We start from the raw sequence: 18,519 nt of genomic DNA, 5'->3' as shown, positions 1-18,519 counted from the left end.
TAAAGATGCTACACCGCTGACAAATAATATTTTCTCATTATCAAAATTTTTCTTCAGTTACAAAAGTTACTTAATTTACACCATTGAAAAGTTTGAGCTTCTAATTTAACTTCAAGTTGAAAATATGAAAAATAATTAATTGCATCCCGAAAACATTCCGCGGCACTATATCCTACACAGAATGAAGTACAAATTGCGCATGCACCAAAGGCATGCTGATTATTTTATATTATTTTTGTGATAATTAGAAATATATATACGCGATTAAACACCAATTATTGTTCAAATGATGAATGTCATTTATGCTCTGTCGGCGGCGGAGCATCATTAAAATTTTTCGAATATACTGGAAGAAATGTGTGTAAAGTATGTTTCATATATTCATTGACAATGCCACCAATATCACTAGTTTTTTTTTCATTTATTTACAGCTTCTTTAATCTCATCGTCGCTTATGTCTTCGTTAAAATTTGGATATGTATTATCGGTTACTTCGTCAATTAGGAACTCTTCATCTTCTTCAAACTCGTTATTGTGAAGTGTTTTGAAGTATTCAGAGAGTTCCTGTATAGTTAGATCAGCTTTGTTAACCTTCTCATTACCTGATAGCTTATTTAAGATATTCCAAAGATATTTTGTATCATGTTTCGGAGAGTTTCTTATTTTCTGTTCCATATATTTTAAGTACTTTTTGTAACTTTTCTGTCTTTCTTTTTTATATTGTAACTTTTTTTTAAATTTCTTTTAAATTGTTTTCATTTTTTATCCGACAATATTCTTTTTTTGCTGCATGGCATTCTTTCCCAAATTTATCACACTGTTTATTGTACCATGGTTTACTGGTCTGTTTATTACCTCTAGCACGATAATGTTTTTACCAAATACCTTTGAAGCTGACGTTGTGAAAATATTGCTTATGTTGTGTATGACATTATCTATTTGATCTCGCGAAATGTGGTCAGCAGGTTTATAACTATAAGATCTACTGCGTTATTTAGTAGATCCATACTATCGTTTTGCTCGTTCACAATATACTCAATAAAATCATCTTTCAAATCACTTCTGCATTTTATATACCCATTATTGTCCGTGTTCTTATTAGGACATTCTTGAACTTGGCAATGTGTGGGAGTTCCAAAAATTCTTAACTCAATCCTGTAATGTACGTCCGAAAACAAAGGATCAAAATAAGAAATTTCAAATTCATTGATTCAATTGAATAATTCAGATGACACAATAAGATTACATGTGGTTTGCTCTATGAATTGGTCCTTTCCAATTGTACCATTAGCAATGTACATGTTAATTTTCTTACAAAACTCAATTATTTTTTTAATTGTTCACTCTAGAAGTACATTTACTTTATCTTCATTCCATTTAATTATTCAAAACCATGTAAAACATTGAATAAATGTTTATTTTCATCAATAACTAACACATCAAAAAGGCTATCGACAGGCTCAATATAATCTTGTCTCAACTGAGTCTTAAAATTAAATCTCCAATAAGTGATACATGCGTATTGCTATTACAAAAAAATAGTCATTTCTTGCTCTATTTCTGAAAAGGCGTCAATAGTTGAGTATCTAGAGTTTCAGATGGGATATAGACATTACCGAGTAATATATCTTAGTCAAGATTTAACAAGGATTTCGATGCTATTAACCATTGTACATATTAGAAATTACTAGATTTAAAATGTAGTAAATATTCAATACTTTTCTTGTATACAATAACGCTACCACCCGATCGTCTTTTAAATTTAGATCGGTGTCTTTCATAGTATGAGTAACCTTTCGGTAAGTTTAAAACATCAAATTCATTAGATTTACTTTCTAGGAAAAGAAGAATGTCACACGATTTAATTAATTGATCGAATTCCGTTAATTTCGACTTAGGTCGTCCGCAAACACTCAGAAATATTACCTTTAGTGTAGGATTTATGAGTTCGTTACGATTAGGGGAACCTCTTGTATCACATCCCTAAGTGTGGTTCTGTTGGTTGCCTGGGCAGGAAAGGTACATATCACCAAGAGGATGAACATTACCAGGGAAACCATGTTGATTGTTGGGTTGACTGTATTGAGATTAGGCGCCATGATGCTGCTGTAATCCCGATATTGTGGGAGAGGGAGTGCACGAAGATCTTGAGGTTGTCGAAATCCAGGTGGTGGAAGGAGCTGAGGTAATGCTTGTAGCTGAGACGTGCAGACTGACCTCGCCTAAGGGAGTGCAAATATTTCATGAATTATTAAATACCACAGAAACACTTGAAGTCAGAGTCTTAATTATCAAATAACAAAAACCTTCAATGGCAACAGTTCATAATTTTTTTATCACATTTTAAGAACCAAATCTCTATTTTTTTTAAATCAAATTAGTAAATACCCCTTTTCTTATATGTGCCATTCTGATAGAGAAACAATTGTGCATTTATTTTGGGATTGTGATGAAGTACAAAATGTTATCGAAACTCTTGATGAGCTGTTAATTACACTTTATATTTCTTTTACAATGAATAAACAAACTCTTATATTTGGTAAGCTATATAATAACAACAGTCTAGATTTTAAAGTTGAGAATCAATTTATTTTATTTATAAAGCAGTACATTTATATTTGTAGATATTTAAATAAATCATTCAATATCCAATATTGTCTGTATTCTATTGTAGGTCACTAAAAAGTAAATAAAAAAACTATAAACAAAAAAATCTAGGTTACAAAATACAAGATTTTAGATGAGTGGAAGAAGTGGGATAACTTATGCAAATGTTTAATTAAGACGAATTTATTTGTTTCATTGAGTTGTTAAGGTTAGTATTTTCCTCTTTTATCTGTGCATTAATTGATCTTCACCCTACCCACCACCCAGCCTCTAAGGGGTTGCTATAGTTTCCATCCTCCTTTATGTTTTCTCTATCTCTCCTTTTATCCTATTATTCCGTGAATAGGATAGGAATTTAAAAAAAATCTCCATCACCTTTTAACTCCATCCGTTTCTAACTTTTCTCTCTTCTTAATCTTCTTGCGTATGTAAGTGAGTGTAAGATTGGCTCTGTCTATTACAGTATTGTAATATTCAAGTATATAAACTAGTAGATGTCTGTAAGAGAATGTGGATGTATATTATGTTTAAAGTAAATGTGATAGATATTTTGTTATTATGCAATTCAAATAAGCAGGAGTGTAAGTACTTTCCAGTTAGCGTACATCTGTAGTACTGTATGCATGAACTGTCTTGTTTGTCGTTATGTTGAACATGTAAGTGTGTAAGTAGTGGGCTGTAAATGGGTATGTATATGATAAGATTAAAAGATACATATCAGAAAGAATTTGATGATGTACGTGTCGGTGACTGTGGTACGTTTGTATTAAATGACTTTCATAAAAAAATTTAAAAAAAAACAACAACAACAAAAAATAAATAGATAAACGCCATCGTGCATTACATAGCGAAATACGATATTACTACATGGATATCAAGACAAAATAATTTCGGTTATATGATATGACAATGTCATTGTTTATACCAAGGTCATATAAATACTTGTATGTTTAATGGGCCGCACTGCCTCTGTGCACAATAATCCGTGTAACATAGACAAAAAAATCATGTGAATATCTACATATTCACCACACATTATCGGGCAGAGCCCATAGCACAACACAATGATACGACTCAAATATAAATATACATATGAAGAAAAAATCTCTTAAAGAAGAAGCGCCAAGATGATGCAGGCAACATTGACTTCAAATGTATAAGATTTATAAATAAGAGAAAGTCTTATTACTTTACTTATATTACCTTTCTCTCATTTTTAAGAATACAAATATGAAAAATAATCTTTATAAATGATATCAAAACAAAAATAATATACTGGTTTTATGATTATCTGACTGCATTTAAACACCCATACCATATATTATGAATTAGACATTAGAACCAAAGTAGTGATTACTAGCTGCACGATAGTGTCAATAGAAACCAGGTCAGGAATATTTATATACGACGATAATTATATGGTCATATTAACACATTCACGGGAGAAAACCATTTGGCAGACAGTAAGTATTGGATCATAATATTCTATCTTGGCGTATTTCATAGTTATCTACCCTTGCGGACAGAAATTGATTATGATGTCATCTGTTTGCGAGCGTAATGTCATACTTTTCAGAGGAAACGACAAGAGTTTCGCTCACAAAATAATGACGTCACAATGTATATCTAACCGTAAGGGAGATAACCCTGTGCGAAGACGGTATGTATAAATATTTAAAAAATATAACAATAGATTCTGATCAATTTAAACACATAATTGTTAACATTTTGCTGAACTATTCATCACTGACGCATTTAACTTAAGATAACTATAATTTTGGAACAGTAAAAAGGTCAACATAAATGTTAGTTTACTTCATACATAACTCGGTGTAATGTTTAGTTACTACTCATATTTCCCATTTTATTGTAGTTTGTATAACTCACTGAACATAAGTGGTGCTGGGTTGTATTTTTGAGTCGACTCCGTATACAATACACACATATATATACATGTAATAGTTCACGTGTGCCTCTATATAGTTGACCGTTCCACCCCAGTGCCCCTGTTTATCGGTCGTTCACGGGTACTTGTTTAGTATATCAATATACATACACACTTTACAGGAAGTCTTAGGCTTAATGTGTGCAATTTAGTTTTAGACCATGGCAGGACCGACTATCGAACCGGTGATTTTGATATTGATATACATTATAGAAGGTATGTGACATCGATTTGTGTACATATTTACTTAAAATGTATTATAGATATTAGAATTGTATTAAGTGATTATGTAATGGTGGTACATTTTTGTATATGCCATTTGCCACTTGTTCTACAACAAATCAACAAATCTACGTTGTGCTTCAGTGCTATAAAGTAAGCATATACTATTATGCTATATTGAAATTACTTCCTAACAAATAAGGAAGTTATTGTCGTAAATATATAAAAAGAAGTTTAGTCAAAGCGATAACCATTGTTACATTTTAATTCTGTTTATTATGTTTTACTTCTATAATGCATGAAACTCTTTTCGTCATAACTTCCGGAAAAAACCTGGTAACGCTTTTACTTGATTAATGTCATTTAGAAACCAAATAGTAATTCGTTTTGAAAACTTTAAATATACTCAGGCTGAGTTGACAACAGTTATATACTTTAGTATTTCATCTGTAAAACAAAGTATGCAAATGTTCTGCCTGTATAATTATGAAGCTTCAACTGAATATGATGCAGCCATTATCATTACAATAAAAATTGAAACGTTAGATACTTGAGCGTGTAAAGATGACATACATGTATACAGATACTGTGACATATTGAGATAAAGCAGTGTCAATAAACTTAGGCTACTACCCCCACTGTCACACATAAAATGTCATTCAAGCAACAAGATGCCTATATATGCATCTACCTTTTTCGTCTACAAATAACACAGATAACGAGTGTCTTCGTTTATGGTCACCGTTGTTTAATTCATGAAGACCACGTAATTAACAACTCTAGAGGTTAATGGCCGATAAAGTTTTGATTTATACCGTCTATATATTACTTACTGGTGACGAACCAGATATATAAACATTTATGAAAAACATCATCACTCGATATTTATACTTATACAATGGCCCTCCTCACGCATGAGCCATGTTACATAAATATATCCTTGGAGTAAAACAGATCGTCTAATGTAATGACTGACCTGAGACCACTGGAGGTCCAGGACGGATCCTACCCGTAACGGACTTTTCTTTACAACACATACATAACTATGTATTGAACCCGATTTTCTACAATAATAAGTATTCATTTACAGTGTATACACATGTGTGCGAACTTAGTTTGGATTAGCCTATTTAAAACACTCAGCGACGTACATTTAACTCTATAAAACATTACCTCATACACATGCATAATATAACAATGGAACGCCATAGCTGATCACATATGGTTCACATATACTACATGAATTCCTGTTTTCGTTATGCTATGTATGGTGGCCTATTCCTGCCATCACTCAACATTTAGCCATAGATCCGCCAAAAGTATAGCGATAAGTTGACCTATATTACATCAAGCAAAGTAATTAACATAATATAAGTCAACTTAATTAACGTACATGTATTTTGACTTACTATGAGAAATTTGGCGAGATAATCATAAAGAAAGTTCGCCTTATCTATCATAAGTCGACTTAATTATTACGATAAATCGACTTCATTATAGTGACAAGTAAGCATATTTATCACGATAAATAGACTTAATTATAATGATAAGTTGAACTAATTACTATAATTATATCGACCCCGAATTTAGTGTTTTTGTATATTAATATGGCGTATTCGCATGTTAAATTCAGTGTTTCGGCATGTTATAATGCCATGATCTATTTGAACAGTGTTTCTGCATTTCCATCTGTCATTTTGGCATTAAAGCATGTCAAATACAGTGGTTTAACATGTTGAACCAATACTCTTGATTTGCAAATTGTGAAGAATTATAAGACCTTTTCCCTTTTATTTTATATTACATTGCGTCCACGATGAATTTTCAAAAAAAAAAAAAAAAGAAAATTTAATATCTGAAATGAGAGGAGAAAATCACTCACAACAGCTTCAATTCATCTGGCAAAAAACAAGACAATTTCATTCGTGTCAATTTTTCATAACGAACTGTTACAGAGAAGCTGACAAACGGTGTATTTGAAAATGAATGTTATATATAAATATTTGTTTTATTTCCGAAGCTATGCGTATTGTAAATATGATAAAAAAAAATACTCGCAATAAAATGAAAGTTCTTATATAATACTTTAAATTGTTTGACAAAGACAAATCTAATTAAGTTTAATTAAAATCAAATGTCCATTACTCAGTCATCAAGGTCTCTTCTAAGTTTCCAGCTTTCTGTTCAGAATTTAAATAAAATGCATTTTTCATCCTCATTTCTAATATAATTTTCTTTAACTTGCAGTTGTTCGAGCACAAAAAATCTACCACAGTACAACACTGTCACCACTACTCACAACGACTGCCCAAACGTGAGTGTATTAATGTTACATAAATTGAGAATATGAACTTCTTTGTGAAGCAATCTGTATGCCACTTTACCTAAAAATGTGTTTTATGAATTATATAGAATTTATGATTAAGGAATAATCTGAAATCCCCGGTAAATCATTTATATATTATTGTATTACCTTCTTATGAAGAATATTTCATACAAATATTTACTATTTAGAAATTATAAAATACAAAGGTAATACTAAAAATATATTTTATTATGGCTTCATTTTTATTCCAGAGATATATCTAATGTGATTTTATTCTACGCCTCCCCTGTTATTACTCTTATCATACTCGTTTTGACTGTCTTCATAATATCACATGCTATCCGGGCTTGCCAAAGGAAATTTTCAAGATGTGAGTATGACGTATATCGGTCTTATAATGTAGAAGGATAATTCATTAACAACAAAGTATCGAAGCATTCAGTGCATGATGTCAAATATCTATGATGTAATTATAAAATGACATGGCCTATATAAAAAGCTAGCCTTGATATAGATTTTGTAAAAGTCACATTAGAATTTACAGAAAGGCATTCGACAGGGAGCTGAAATTTGATTATATATCATTTGCCTTTTTGATATATTCATCATAAAGACATAGTCAATTCCCTTAAAACATTCGCAATACACATTCCACAGCATCTCGTTGTATGATCTTTTACGTGACAATCACAGTTCGCTTCACAATAATGGATTTCCTGTCACTCAGACACCTTGCTACCTTTGTACTAAAGTTTACATAAATGGCAGTTTTGCTTTCATACATATTTCAGTTCGGTTAAAGGAGGGGGGATTTAGAATAAAGTTACTTAACAACCTTCTCCATTGACGTTTGTTTATGTTTAACTTTGAAGTTACAAAGTTGGAAATTACAAATATTATTTCAGACTTTCGGAAATCACTTGACCACAAAAGTGAGCTTTGCATGAATCAAATAGCAGATTAACTAGATACGCAATTTTCTACATTTTGTTTATATCTTTCCCATTGCCGACCACACCAAATGACCGACGAAGATAATATATGTAGCTTTCCTTTTCTCTGAATTTGCAATGAAAATAGAGGAAATTATTACCAAAATTTCATTCGAATTTTTCTCCTTACGTAACTTATATCACCATTTTGACTTAACTCAGTTTTCGACTTAAGTTTGTTTGGAGAAAATGATTCATGTAGTTTATCCATTTTACCTTCTCCATTCTTATTGCAATAATATAATTTTTTATGTATTATTACCCGCGACTGAAAATCTATATCGATAACATCAATATGCTTATTCTTTAAAGTTTATGGTCTACAACTTTCGCTCTTTTTGTCATGGTGAAAACTGTTCAAGTGTTATACACATTTTTCTCCGTCTGTCTGAGTGTTAAACTTTCTAATTTAACACTTTTTATAAAGGTTGCAGCACTGGAAGCATTTTTTATTATAAACGTAAAAAATCTTTTTAATGTGTAAACGTGAAAAATTGTCTCGAAAGATGCCGATTATTTCCGAAATCTTCCGAACATCGCCGCGACAACCTCGAAGTAACACGAGAGTTGTGAAACCAAGAGAAGATGTCAACAATTTTTCATAAACAAAATATTTGTTCGACCACAGCAGACTGGATCTACATAGAAAATAATGATCGAACTTTACAATATTTGATACATACAATATTTTACAGCAATGTGTGAATAAGATATTTCAAATACTCACTCACTTTGTGGACATATACCAGCATGATTTGCTCATATTAGCCAGAAGGAAAGCGTAAACAAACACATGTGCACTTACGCTAGCTACCTGGCTCACCACGAGCAGGTCGTGTGGACGTCAGTCACGTGATACGATTCGGAATTCCGACAAAAACCGAAGGTACTGAACAGGACGGTGATTGACGGCGCTTTATTCAAAACTAGGAATATATTGTCCCTAGATTTTGGTTCTTTTATAGGCCGACATATGCTTTGGGGGAGCTAAATCATCAATTTACCTGTTCATGTTCAAATATCAAATGTTTAAGCGACATATCGTTACAGTGAAATTAGCATGAAATATAACTTTAAGTATGATCCATAAGCCAGTTCATGGGAATTTGCCATTCTGATTTGGTGTATGGATACACACCATTCTATCAAAACCTATTTCCATTGATCATTTACATGTGTTTGTATACCAATTCCTAAATGACTGAAACAAAAATAATAGTAGGGATCATTAGTAGTAATTTTGGCGTAAACAACAGAGTAGATCTGAACATTATGAAATCACGGAATATCATATATTTAAAAAAATTACTAGTATATCTCTTTGTTTGCACTTACAGCATTATAGATGTTAAAATAGATGATATTTTCCTACTTAGAAGTTGTCACACTTTGAAATTAAGTAATCTAGTTTACATATATAGGGTCAAAGTTGTTATGGAAATAAATGTTAATTGGTTATTTTATATCATGGTATACTGCCTCCGTTTTAATAAATTGTATAAGGTGTTAGGTTAGCGGTTGTTTGCATATATTTTCATACCACATGTACCTATACAACACAATAACTTGTCATGTTACACAAAATAAATATACATTTTAATGCACAATTTCTTCAAGATGAGAAAATAAAACAATTATACAGTGAGAAAAATAGAGCATTCGAAACACTTCATTGATACTACATCATCATCATACTTTAAATGCTCTGCTCAATTTTTGTCTCACTCTCGTTTTGTGGATGATTCCGCCACATTTGATTTATTGAAATATCACATTTGTGGTCACGTGATTCCAGACTGAGATACAAATATAACACATTTCTTTGGATAAGTATCAAATTGTTTCCTATTATTGTTTTCCTACTATAGTACCACGAAAATAACATTCCAAATATATGTTTATAATCTTTAAATTGTTAAACGCTATACCGAGATGGATTTTACAATCTTCCGAACTATATTTTTATATCTTGGTATGTGTTAGAATCAATTATATATGCTCTCCATGTGCATTGGTTCAATTCTGTTAACCAACCTTCTTTAGCGGCTACTTAATTTCGCGAATTCCATTTCAAAACAAGTTCGCGAAGAGTAACATTCGCGGAATTTACAACATGACTGAAAATTTCCAATCTCAACAATGATATAGATGTTAGTTTTGCGGAGATAAACTTTCGCGAATTCATTTGGATTGCGAAAGTAATTCGCAAGCAATAGAAAGACGGTTTACAGCAAAAATATAATATATCAATACTTGTTTTACACAGCAACAACATCACGAATACCAACGATATCATTTACTGTCCAAGATGGCACGGATGCTGACCCGCCGCCACCATACACATTTACAGACATCCAGTGCGACCCAGCCTTACCTAAAGTGTCGGTGTCTACCTGCCCACCGTACACAAAGGATCCGCCATCTTACCCAGACGTCACCATATCCACACAGTCCTGATCCCTCATCAACATGCCACGTCATCATTGATAACAATTATGAAAAAATATGAAAATTGTTAATGTTATTTTTAACTACATGCAACTAATATTTATTCATTTTGCAATAAAGTTATATTTTGTAGTAAAAGCTTTCGATTCATTTCATTGACGATTTGACAATTACGATAGATACAATGTGGCTTATTTCCTGACTTTTGCCCTCGATTTTGGTTATCGTGCTATATGTGGAAACTATTAACACATTTGAAAACTATTTTGAGCTGATTTGAAGCCTATTTCTAAATTACTAGTATGCCAATGGTAATTTTACAATACTATATACATTTTTGTCTCAAATCTCAAATAAGGTTTTACGAAATGAAAAAAAAAATCTAGTTTTCCACAGTGATTTTGCAATCAAAATATGATAAAAAAAAACTTGTTTCTGATATTTTTGTACTGGCTGTAAATATGTGAAATGATGCTGTAGACCTGAATTTAGTTCATTTGGTTGACAGTGTGTATTCACTTTGTTGCACAGTTGACGGAAATATTATTTGTGGTATTACTACTTATTAAAGTTCATTTTGAGCTCTTAGTTGAATTTATGAAATTGAATTCTAAACATTATCGACACATATTATAGATTAGTGGTTATTAATATATGAAGAGTTATTCTTGATGTACCGATATGAAAATTATGGCACATATAACTCCATGTCTCTCTTGTCTTGTTCTTAATTCTGAAACCCATACAATTTGAGGAGTGATGTGGTTTAGGAATACTGGTCTGGGAATATCTTTTGTCGAATTTTGGAATGTGATGACAGGTTTCCTCTTCCCGCCGTAGTATGACTAGTTTGTTATGCTACCTGGTGACGTTACACGCATGTTGGAGTATGTGTCAGTGTGGTAGAACTATAAAAGAATGGACATTTAATAAACTAAATGTGACACCTTCAAATCCTTAAAGGTTATTCTACAAGACTGGAATTGTTCGGTATGGTGGCTGATTACGGCCATCTCGTGTTGTTGTGTTGTCGCCTTGTCGTGTTGTCGCCTTGTCGAGTTGTCGCGGTCTCAAACTGCGACAACCCGAGATTTAACAGTTAAAATGTCGACTTGTCGCGTTTTCGAACCGCGACAAGTCGACAACACGACAAGACGACAAGTCGACAACACGACAAGTCGACATTTCAAACACGCTAATTAGCGCGTACAGAATATCGTGTTGTCGCGGTAAAATGTCGACTTGTCGTGTTGTCGAGTTGTCGTGTTGTCGACTTGTCGTGTTGTCGAGTTGTCGACTTGTCGCCTTCCTGTTACTCATGCGCAAATCATATGAAATAGCCACTATCTTTGAATATGGAAAACTGAAGTCAGTGCTTATACCATAGACCATATTGGTGGCATATTTCTGCCATCGAGTTGCCGACTTACGACTTAATGATGTCGACATAATTAAGGCATTAAGTCGACATCATATCGGAAGATGTCGACATAAACAGAAGAATATGTCGACTTACCACATGAACCTGCCCACATAATGATTCCAAGATAATTATGTAGAAAGTCGGTAATTCGGCGATTAATCGTGTTTATGCTCGGGTGTGACACCGACTTGTCAGTTATTGATGTCGACATCCAAACTAAAAGATGTCGACATCTGGTCATGAAAATGGAATTCAAAGGCCATCCTTTCATAGGGCACTGTGTATATGCAGCAAGGCGCCATACAGCAGAGTTCGACGTTGATTTTGTTAATTCAGAAAAGTTTTTATATATTTGATATGGTGGCATATTTCTACCATCGTGTTATTTTAGGTCGAGTTATGTAACGTAACTTTGCAGAGATAATTAAGTCGACCTGTCGAGTTATATCATGAGTTGTTGAGATATTTATGTCGGCAAGTCGATTTACATTACGGAAAGTCGACTTACATCCTGGAAAATTGACTTACCTTATTACGACGAGATCCACGATAGTCAGTCGCGATAGTGTAACTCGACTTTCCAATATGAATATGTGGACTTGTCGTGTTAAAACTCATCTTACCGACATAAATATCTCAACAAGTCATGTTATAACTCGACTTGTCGACATAACTATCTAGTCAAAGTTGAGTTACCCTAAGTCGACCTAAATTAACTCGATGGCAGAAATATGCCACCATAATTTGATTACAAAATTAAAAATTGTGATCCTGCATATCCCGGCCATGCAGCTGTAGCCTGCGTGTACGTACACATTGTAGCTGTTAGTCCGAGCTGAGGAAGTTAGAGTGCAAAAGGACTCTGCTTTGTACAACGAATTTCCATCCTCTTGGCCATAATCATTTATTAATATATATATAACCGTGGGTTGAAAATTCGTTTAAAGGCCCACTACCTTTCCGAAACGGCTTTTAATTTTTAAAATGGGAATGTAAAACAAGATCGATAATTTTGTAGAGTCTTAAAAATTATTAACTTACCGTTAATACTACATTTATCATCACCTTCTGAACTATTTGATTAAAATAAATAAAATGTTTATTTTCATAACGCGGGTCGTATTATGTTTCACGCCGTCCTCTTAAATACCGCGCGGTAGTTGACTATCACTGCGCCAGACGGCAAAACAGCGAATTGACTCTCCACTGTTTTCATATATTACGCAGGAAATCTTGCATATGTTTGGTGTCATAACCTTATTTTAGGTCATCGGTATGCATTTTCTGATGTTATTAATGTTTTTTTAGAAACCTTTATATTTTGCTCCGGAAAGGTAATGGGCCTTTAAAAGCTGTGTGTGTGCTTTGTGGATTAGCATTCGTACTAAGTCCATGTGGTACATACCGTACTATACTATATTACAATTATTTTTTCAAGATTTCATTTTTTTGAATCACGAAAAATACCAGTTACGTAATTTAAAAGCCAAAAAGGTCACAGTACAGATACGCAATACCCATTTGGAAACCAGCTTTACTTGTTAGCTTGCCCTGTCCATATATATACATAAATATTTACATCCCTCGATACACTTATTTAAAGGCACAACGAATTTTGGTTACGGTCTTAATGGTCAGATTCAACATTTGGGCTAAAAATCCTCCCGCGGGACGCGGTTTTAGCTCCAAACTCGGGATATATCTGCATCTATTTTTTGTAGTAAAAACGTAGTAAAAAATGTCACGTGCTTATACCTCATTCATGCCATTGGCCGGAATATACAATTGTATTATGGGTAACTAGTGATCACGTGATTGTGTGTTTACTTCCAAATATGGTGATAGTTTGCTTGCCATTTCTTCGGAGAAATTGATTTATTTGAAAATATTTAGACTCCAAAATGTTATTAATATTGCATGCATATAATTTTGACTTGCACATATGTATTATTTTACTATAAATAATGATCTGAAATGAGTTATAAAACTGTCATTTTCACGTTTTGTAAATAAATGATATAATGCGAATTGACCAATTCAATAGGTCTAACCGTCTAATCTAGGATCAGCGAAGTTCGCCTACTCCCGGCTAAATTCGTAGAATTCTAAATTTATATTTATATATATTATTACCTGCTTTAGGTTTCAGAACATATACATGTACATATAACACAGAGAAAATAAGATCTTCTTCAAAAGGCCTAATTATGTATAAATACCAGGTCAGAGAAATCACTCTATTTGGAAGTAAACACACACTCATGTGACCACTAGTTACCCACTAATACAATTCCATATTTATTTCGGCCAATGGCATGAATGAGGTATAATCACGTGACTTGTTTTACTACGTTTGACTACAAAGAAAACGTGTTTTGTGCCATTATTGGGAAAATCCCCCGCGGATCGTGGTTTCATTTCCACCATCTGAAACAGAAGGCTTAGAGTAGACTTTGATTGTGAAACATTGATAAATTGAAGATTACATGTTGTGCCATGGCAGATGTCAAAGTTCATGTATATATACTCGACCATTACTTGAAACATCATCTAATAAATTTGTGTTGAAATTATAATTGATGTTGACCAGGAAATGTACCAGTCTAAATTTTGGTTGAATAATGCATGGAAAGTGAATTATTCAAACACTCTGGATATCGAATTTTTAATCATTAATTTCTTTTGAACTCGGGACTTTTTGGGTGTGTAATTAGGGGAAAGTTGATAACTTTTTATAATATATGTACCCTAATTTTCCTTTGTTGATTTACGGACCCTGAAAGATACGGATTATGCGGCTTTAACTTTTCCACTTTGTGGAAAATCCTTCAAATCGGATTTATCTCCCTTGATTAAAATGACAAACCATGTACCTTTGCTATGTTATAAAGTGTTTTTTTTTAATTTTTTTTTTTAAATTCAATAATGAATGCAGATCAAATATATTAAAGTGAACAGTCGGGCAAGGATGGCTAAAGTCGGTAAAAATGGTGTGAATGTATCGAGTGTAATTTCTTATGAAATGGAAAAATAAAATTTCTCGTCAAAATCTGTCTGCATACGAAGAAATTAATTTAAAGTATGGAAATTCTAATACGTCCTCCCGGCTCAATATGTCCGTGGTTACATTTCCACGCAGCCTCGCTTTCAATGCTTTCAACTGTTCTTTACTTTAATGGTCAGAACTGGGAAACTAAGCAGAACTTGGCCGTCGTATTAATATGTGAGAACTTTTGGAAGGCCAATGGACGCATTTAGACTGGTTTTCTTTGCCCGACTATTCACTTTAATCAAATATGTGTATTAATTTAATTTGAAACATGTTTGTTTTGCTAAAAATTTGCAAAAAAAAAAAATAATAATAATATTCAATACAAAATATTCATGATTGTAATTTGATTGTTGTTGTTTTTGTACTTGCTGTAAAATGAGAAAATCGTGTTGTGGAGAAGAAGTTTGTTAAAATTTGAATTTTTTACAAATGGATGATAGTTGAGAATGTCTAACAGTCACCTGAATTCCGATATACACAGTTATGAATAATGTTTTGCTTTTAAACAAACAAATAAATATGTCTCCTATATAAACTATGGTAAAGACCCTATCCCCTGGGGAAAATTCCGAGACCCCAGGGCCATGAAATTCACAATATTGGTAGAGGGCCTTGAGACCTGCCATGTAAGCACATAAGCCCGTGTTTCTTAGTATATGTGTACATACATGTATGTATTAGATTCCCAAAAAGCTAAGTGGGCTATGCGGAAGCTTATAACTATTTGTTTGGAAATAATATGGAAAATAAACTATGATATGATAGTATTGCTAACAATTTCAAATGGTGGAAATGAAACCACGATCCGCGGAGGATTTTCCCCATAATTGTACAAAACACGCGTTCTTTGTAGTCAAACGTAGTAAAACAAGTCACGTGCTTATACCTCATTTCATGCCATTGGCCGAAATAAATATGGAATTGTATTAGTGGGTAACTAGTGATCACATGAGTGTGTGTTTACTTCCAAATAGAGTGATTTCTCTGACCTGGTATTTATACATACTTTGGCCTTATTTTCTCTGTGTTATATGTATATGTTCTGAGCCCTAAAGCAGGTAATAATATATATAAATATAAATTTAGAATTCTACGAATTTAGCCGGGAGTAGCCGATCTTCGCTGATTTTAGATTAGACGGTTAGACCTATTGAATTGGTCAATTCGTATTATATCATTTATTTACAAAACATGAAAATGGCAGTTTTACAACTCATTTCAGATCATTATTTATAGTAAAACAGTGCATATGTGCAAGTCAAATGATAAGCATGCAATATTAATAATATTTTGGAGTCTAAATATTTTCAAATAAATCAATTTCTCCGAAGAAATGGCAAGCAAACTATCACCATATTTGGAAGTAAACACAAAATCACGTGATCACTAGTTACCCATCATACAATTGTATATTCCGGCCAATGGCATGAATGAGGTATAAGCACGTGACTTTTTTTACTACGTTTGACTACAAAGAACGCATGTTTTTACTACGAAAAATAGATGCAGATGTATCGCGAGTTGGGAGTTTAAAACCGCGTCCCTGGAGGATTTTAGCCCAAAGTTTGAATCTGACCATTAAGACCGTAACAAAAATTCGTTGTGCCTTTATATAAGTGTATCGAGGCAGAGATTTACATTTAAATCTCTGATCGAGGGATGTAAAAAAGCTGGTTTCCCAACGTGTATTGTGTACCTGTACTGTGACCTTTATGGCTTTTAAATTACGTAACTGGTTTTTTTCGGGATTCACAAGAAAATACAACATAAAAAAAATCTTTTTTTTATTTTATTTTTTTTTTTATTTTTATTTTCATTCATTCTTTTAATATAGTATAGTACGGTATGTACTACATGGACTTGGTACGAATGCCAATCAACAAAACACACACACAGCTTTGAAACGAATTTTCAACCCACGGTTATATATATTAATAATTCGTTGTACACTTCCTTAGCTCGGGCTAACAGCTACGTACACGCAGGCTACAGTTTCATGGCCGGGATGTGCAGGATCCCATTTTTTTTAAATCAAATGAATAAACACTTGAATTAACAAAATCAACGTCGATCTCTGCTGTATGGCGCCTTGTTGCATATACACAGTGCTCTATGAAAGGGTGGCCTTTGATTTCCACTTTCAAGACCAGATGTCGACATCTTTTAGTTTAGATGTCGACATCAATAACTGACAAGTCGGTGTCACACCCGAGCATAAACACATTAATCGCCGAGTTACCGACTGTCTACATAAATATCTTGGATTCATTATGTGGGCATGTACATGTGGTAAGTCGACATATTCTTCTGTTTATGTCGACATATTCCGATATGATTTCGACTTAATGCCTTAACGGTGTCGACATTATTAAGTCGTAAGTCGGCAAATCGATGGCAGAAATATGCCACCATAAAATTGCAATATTTTCTAATTTTCGGATTAACGGGCCTTCGAACTATTAGGCCTTAGCGGTTCAAGTGACCTTAAAATTAACAGATGACGATTACTGCGTACTAATCAGACGGCGTGACCAGACCATTATTACACGATTATCATATAATAAACAAATTATTGAAATTCATAGTTCAGAGAAAAATACTTTGACAACTCTCGGTAAAGAAATTGCTATCAAATTTCTTCATCTAGGTACAAACACATGCACACAATTATTTTCATTAGCAATCCAATATGGCGAGTGTTATCCATTGTTTGCGAATGTGCACAGGAAGGCGACAAGTCGACACCTCGACAACACGACAAGTCGACAACACGACAAGGCGACAACACGACAAGTCGACAACTCGACAACACGACAAGTCGACATTTTACCGCGACAACACGAGATTCTGTACGCGCTAATTAGCGTGTTTGAAATGTCGTCTTGTCGTGTTGTCGACTTGTCGTCTTGTCGTGTTGTCGACTTGTCGCGGTTCGAAAACGCGACTAGTCGACATTTTAACTGTTAAATCTCGGGTTGTCGCAGTTTGAGACCGCGACAACTCGACAAGGCGACAACACGACAAGGCGACAACACAACAACACGAGATGGCCGTAATCAGCCACCATAGTTCGGGTATCTATGATAGTGCAACTAATAGTCAACCTCCTAGTCACATGTTCAGGCAGGCATGCCAGATCATAGCAGTGTGTGCGTGTGTCAGAATTATCCTGGCACTAAATCTTTCTTCGAAAAAAGCCACATTCTTCCAATATAGAAGTTAATAGAATATACAATGTAGGGTTGATGCTATGCATTTCTGGCCCTGGTTGTAGCGTGGTATGAAGGTTTATTTACACGAAGGTGTAATATTTCTAGAGAGCTTGCCAGGGGGGAAAAATGAGGGTAAATAATATAAGACTCTTTCATATGTGGATATGAAGAATAGAGATATTCTACCCATGGGTCACAAAATGTAGTAAAACCCGAGGCTTGCCGAGGGTTTTGCAACATTTTTATGATCCCGAGGGTAGAATATCCCTATCCTTCCTATCCACTTATGAAA

The 18,519-nt window shown here is 33.6% G+C and overlaps 1 protein-coding gene across 1 annotated transcript; it reads left to right on the top strand.

The window, feature by feature from the left end:
• The first annotated feature begins 4,608 nt into the window (after positions 1 to 4,608).
• On the top strand, positions 4,609 to 10,843 carry LOC138323263 (uncharacterized). The gene is made up of 4 exons (XM_069267726.1): positions 4,609 to 4,768; positions 7,022 to 7,088; positions 7,352 to 7,470; positions 10,359 to 10,843. The coding sequence occupies exons 1-4, from the start codon at positions 4,714 to 4,716 to the stop codon at positions 10,547 to 10,549; spliced, it is 432 nt and encodes a 143-aa protein (XP_069123827.1). The 5' UTR covers positions 4,609 to 4,713; the 3' UTR covers positions 10,550 to 10,843.
• Positions 10,844 to 18,519: the final 7,676 nt, after the last annotated feature.

Source organism: Argopecten irradians, chromosome 1 (assembly GCF_041381155.1).
Source record: "Argopecten irradians isolate NY chromosome 1, Ai_NY, whole genome shotgun sequence".
Taxonomy (NCBI): Eukaryota; Metazoa; Mollusca; class Bivalvia; order Pectinida; family Pectinidae; genus Argopecten; species Argopecten irradians.
This window is presented reverse-complemented; position numbering and strand designations above follow the sequence as displayed.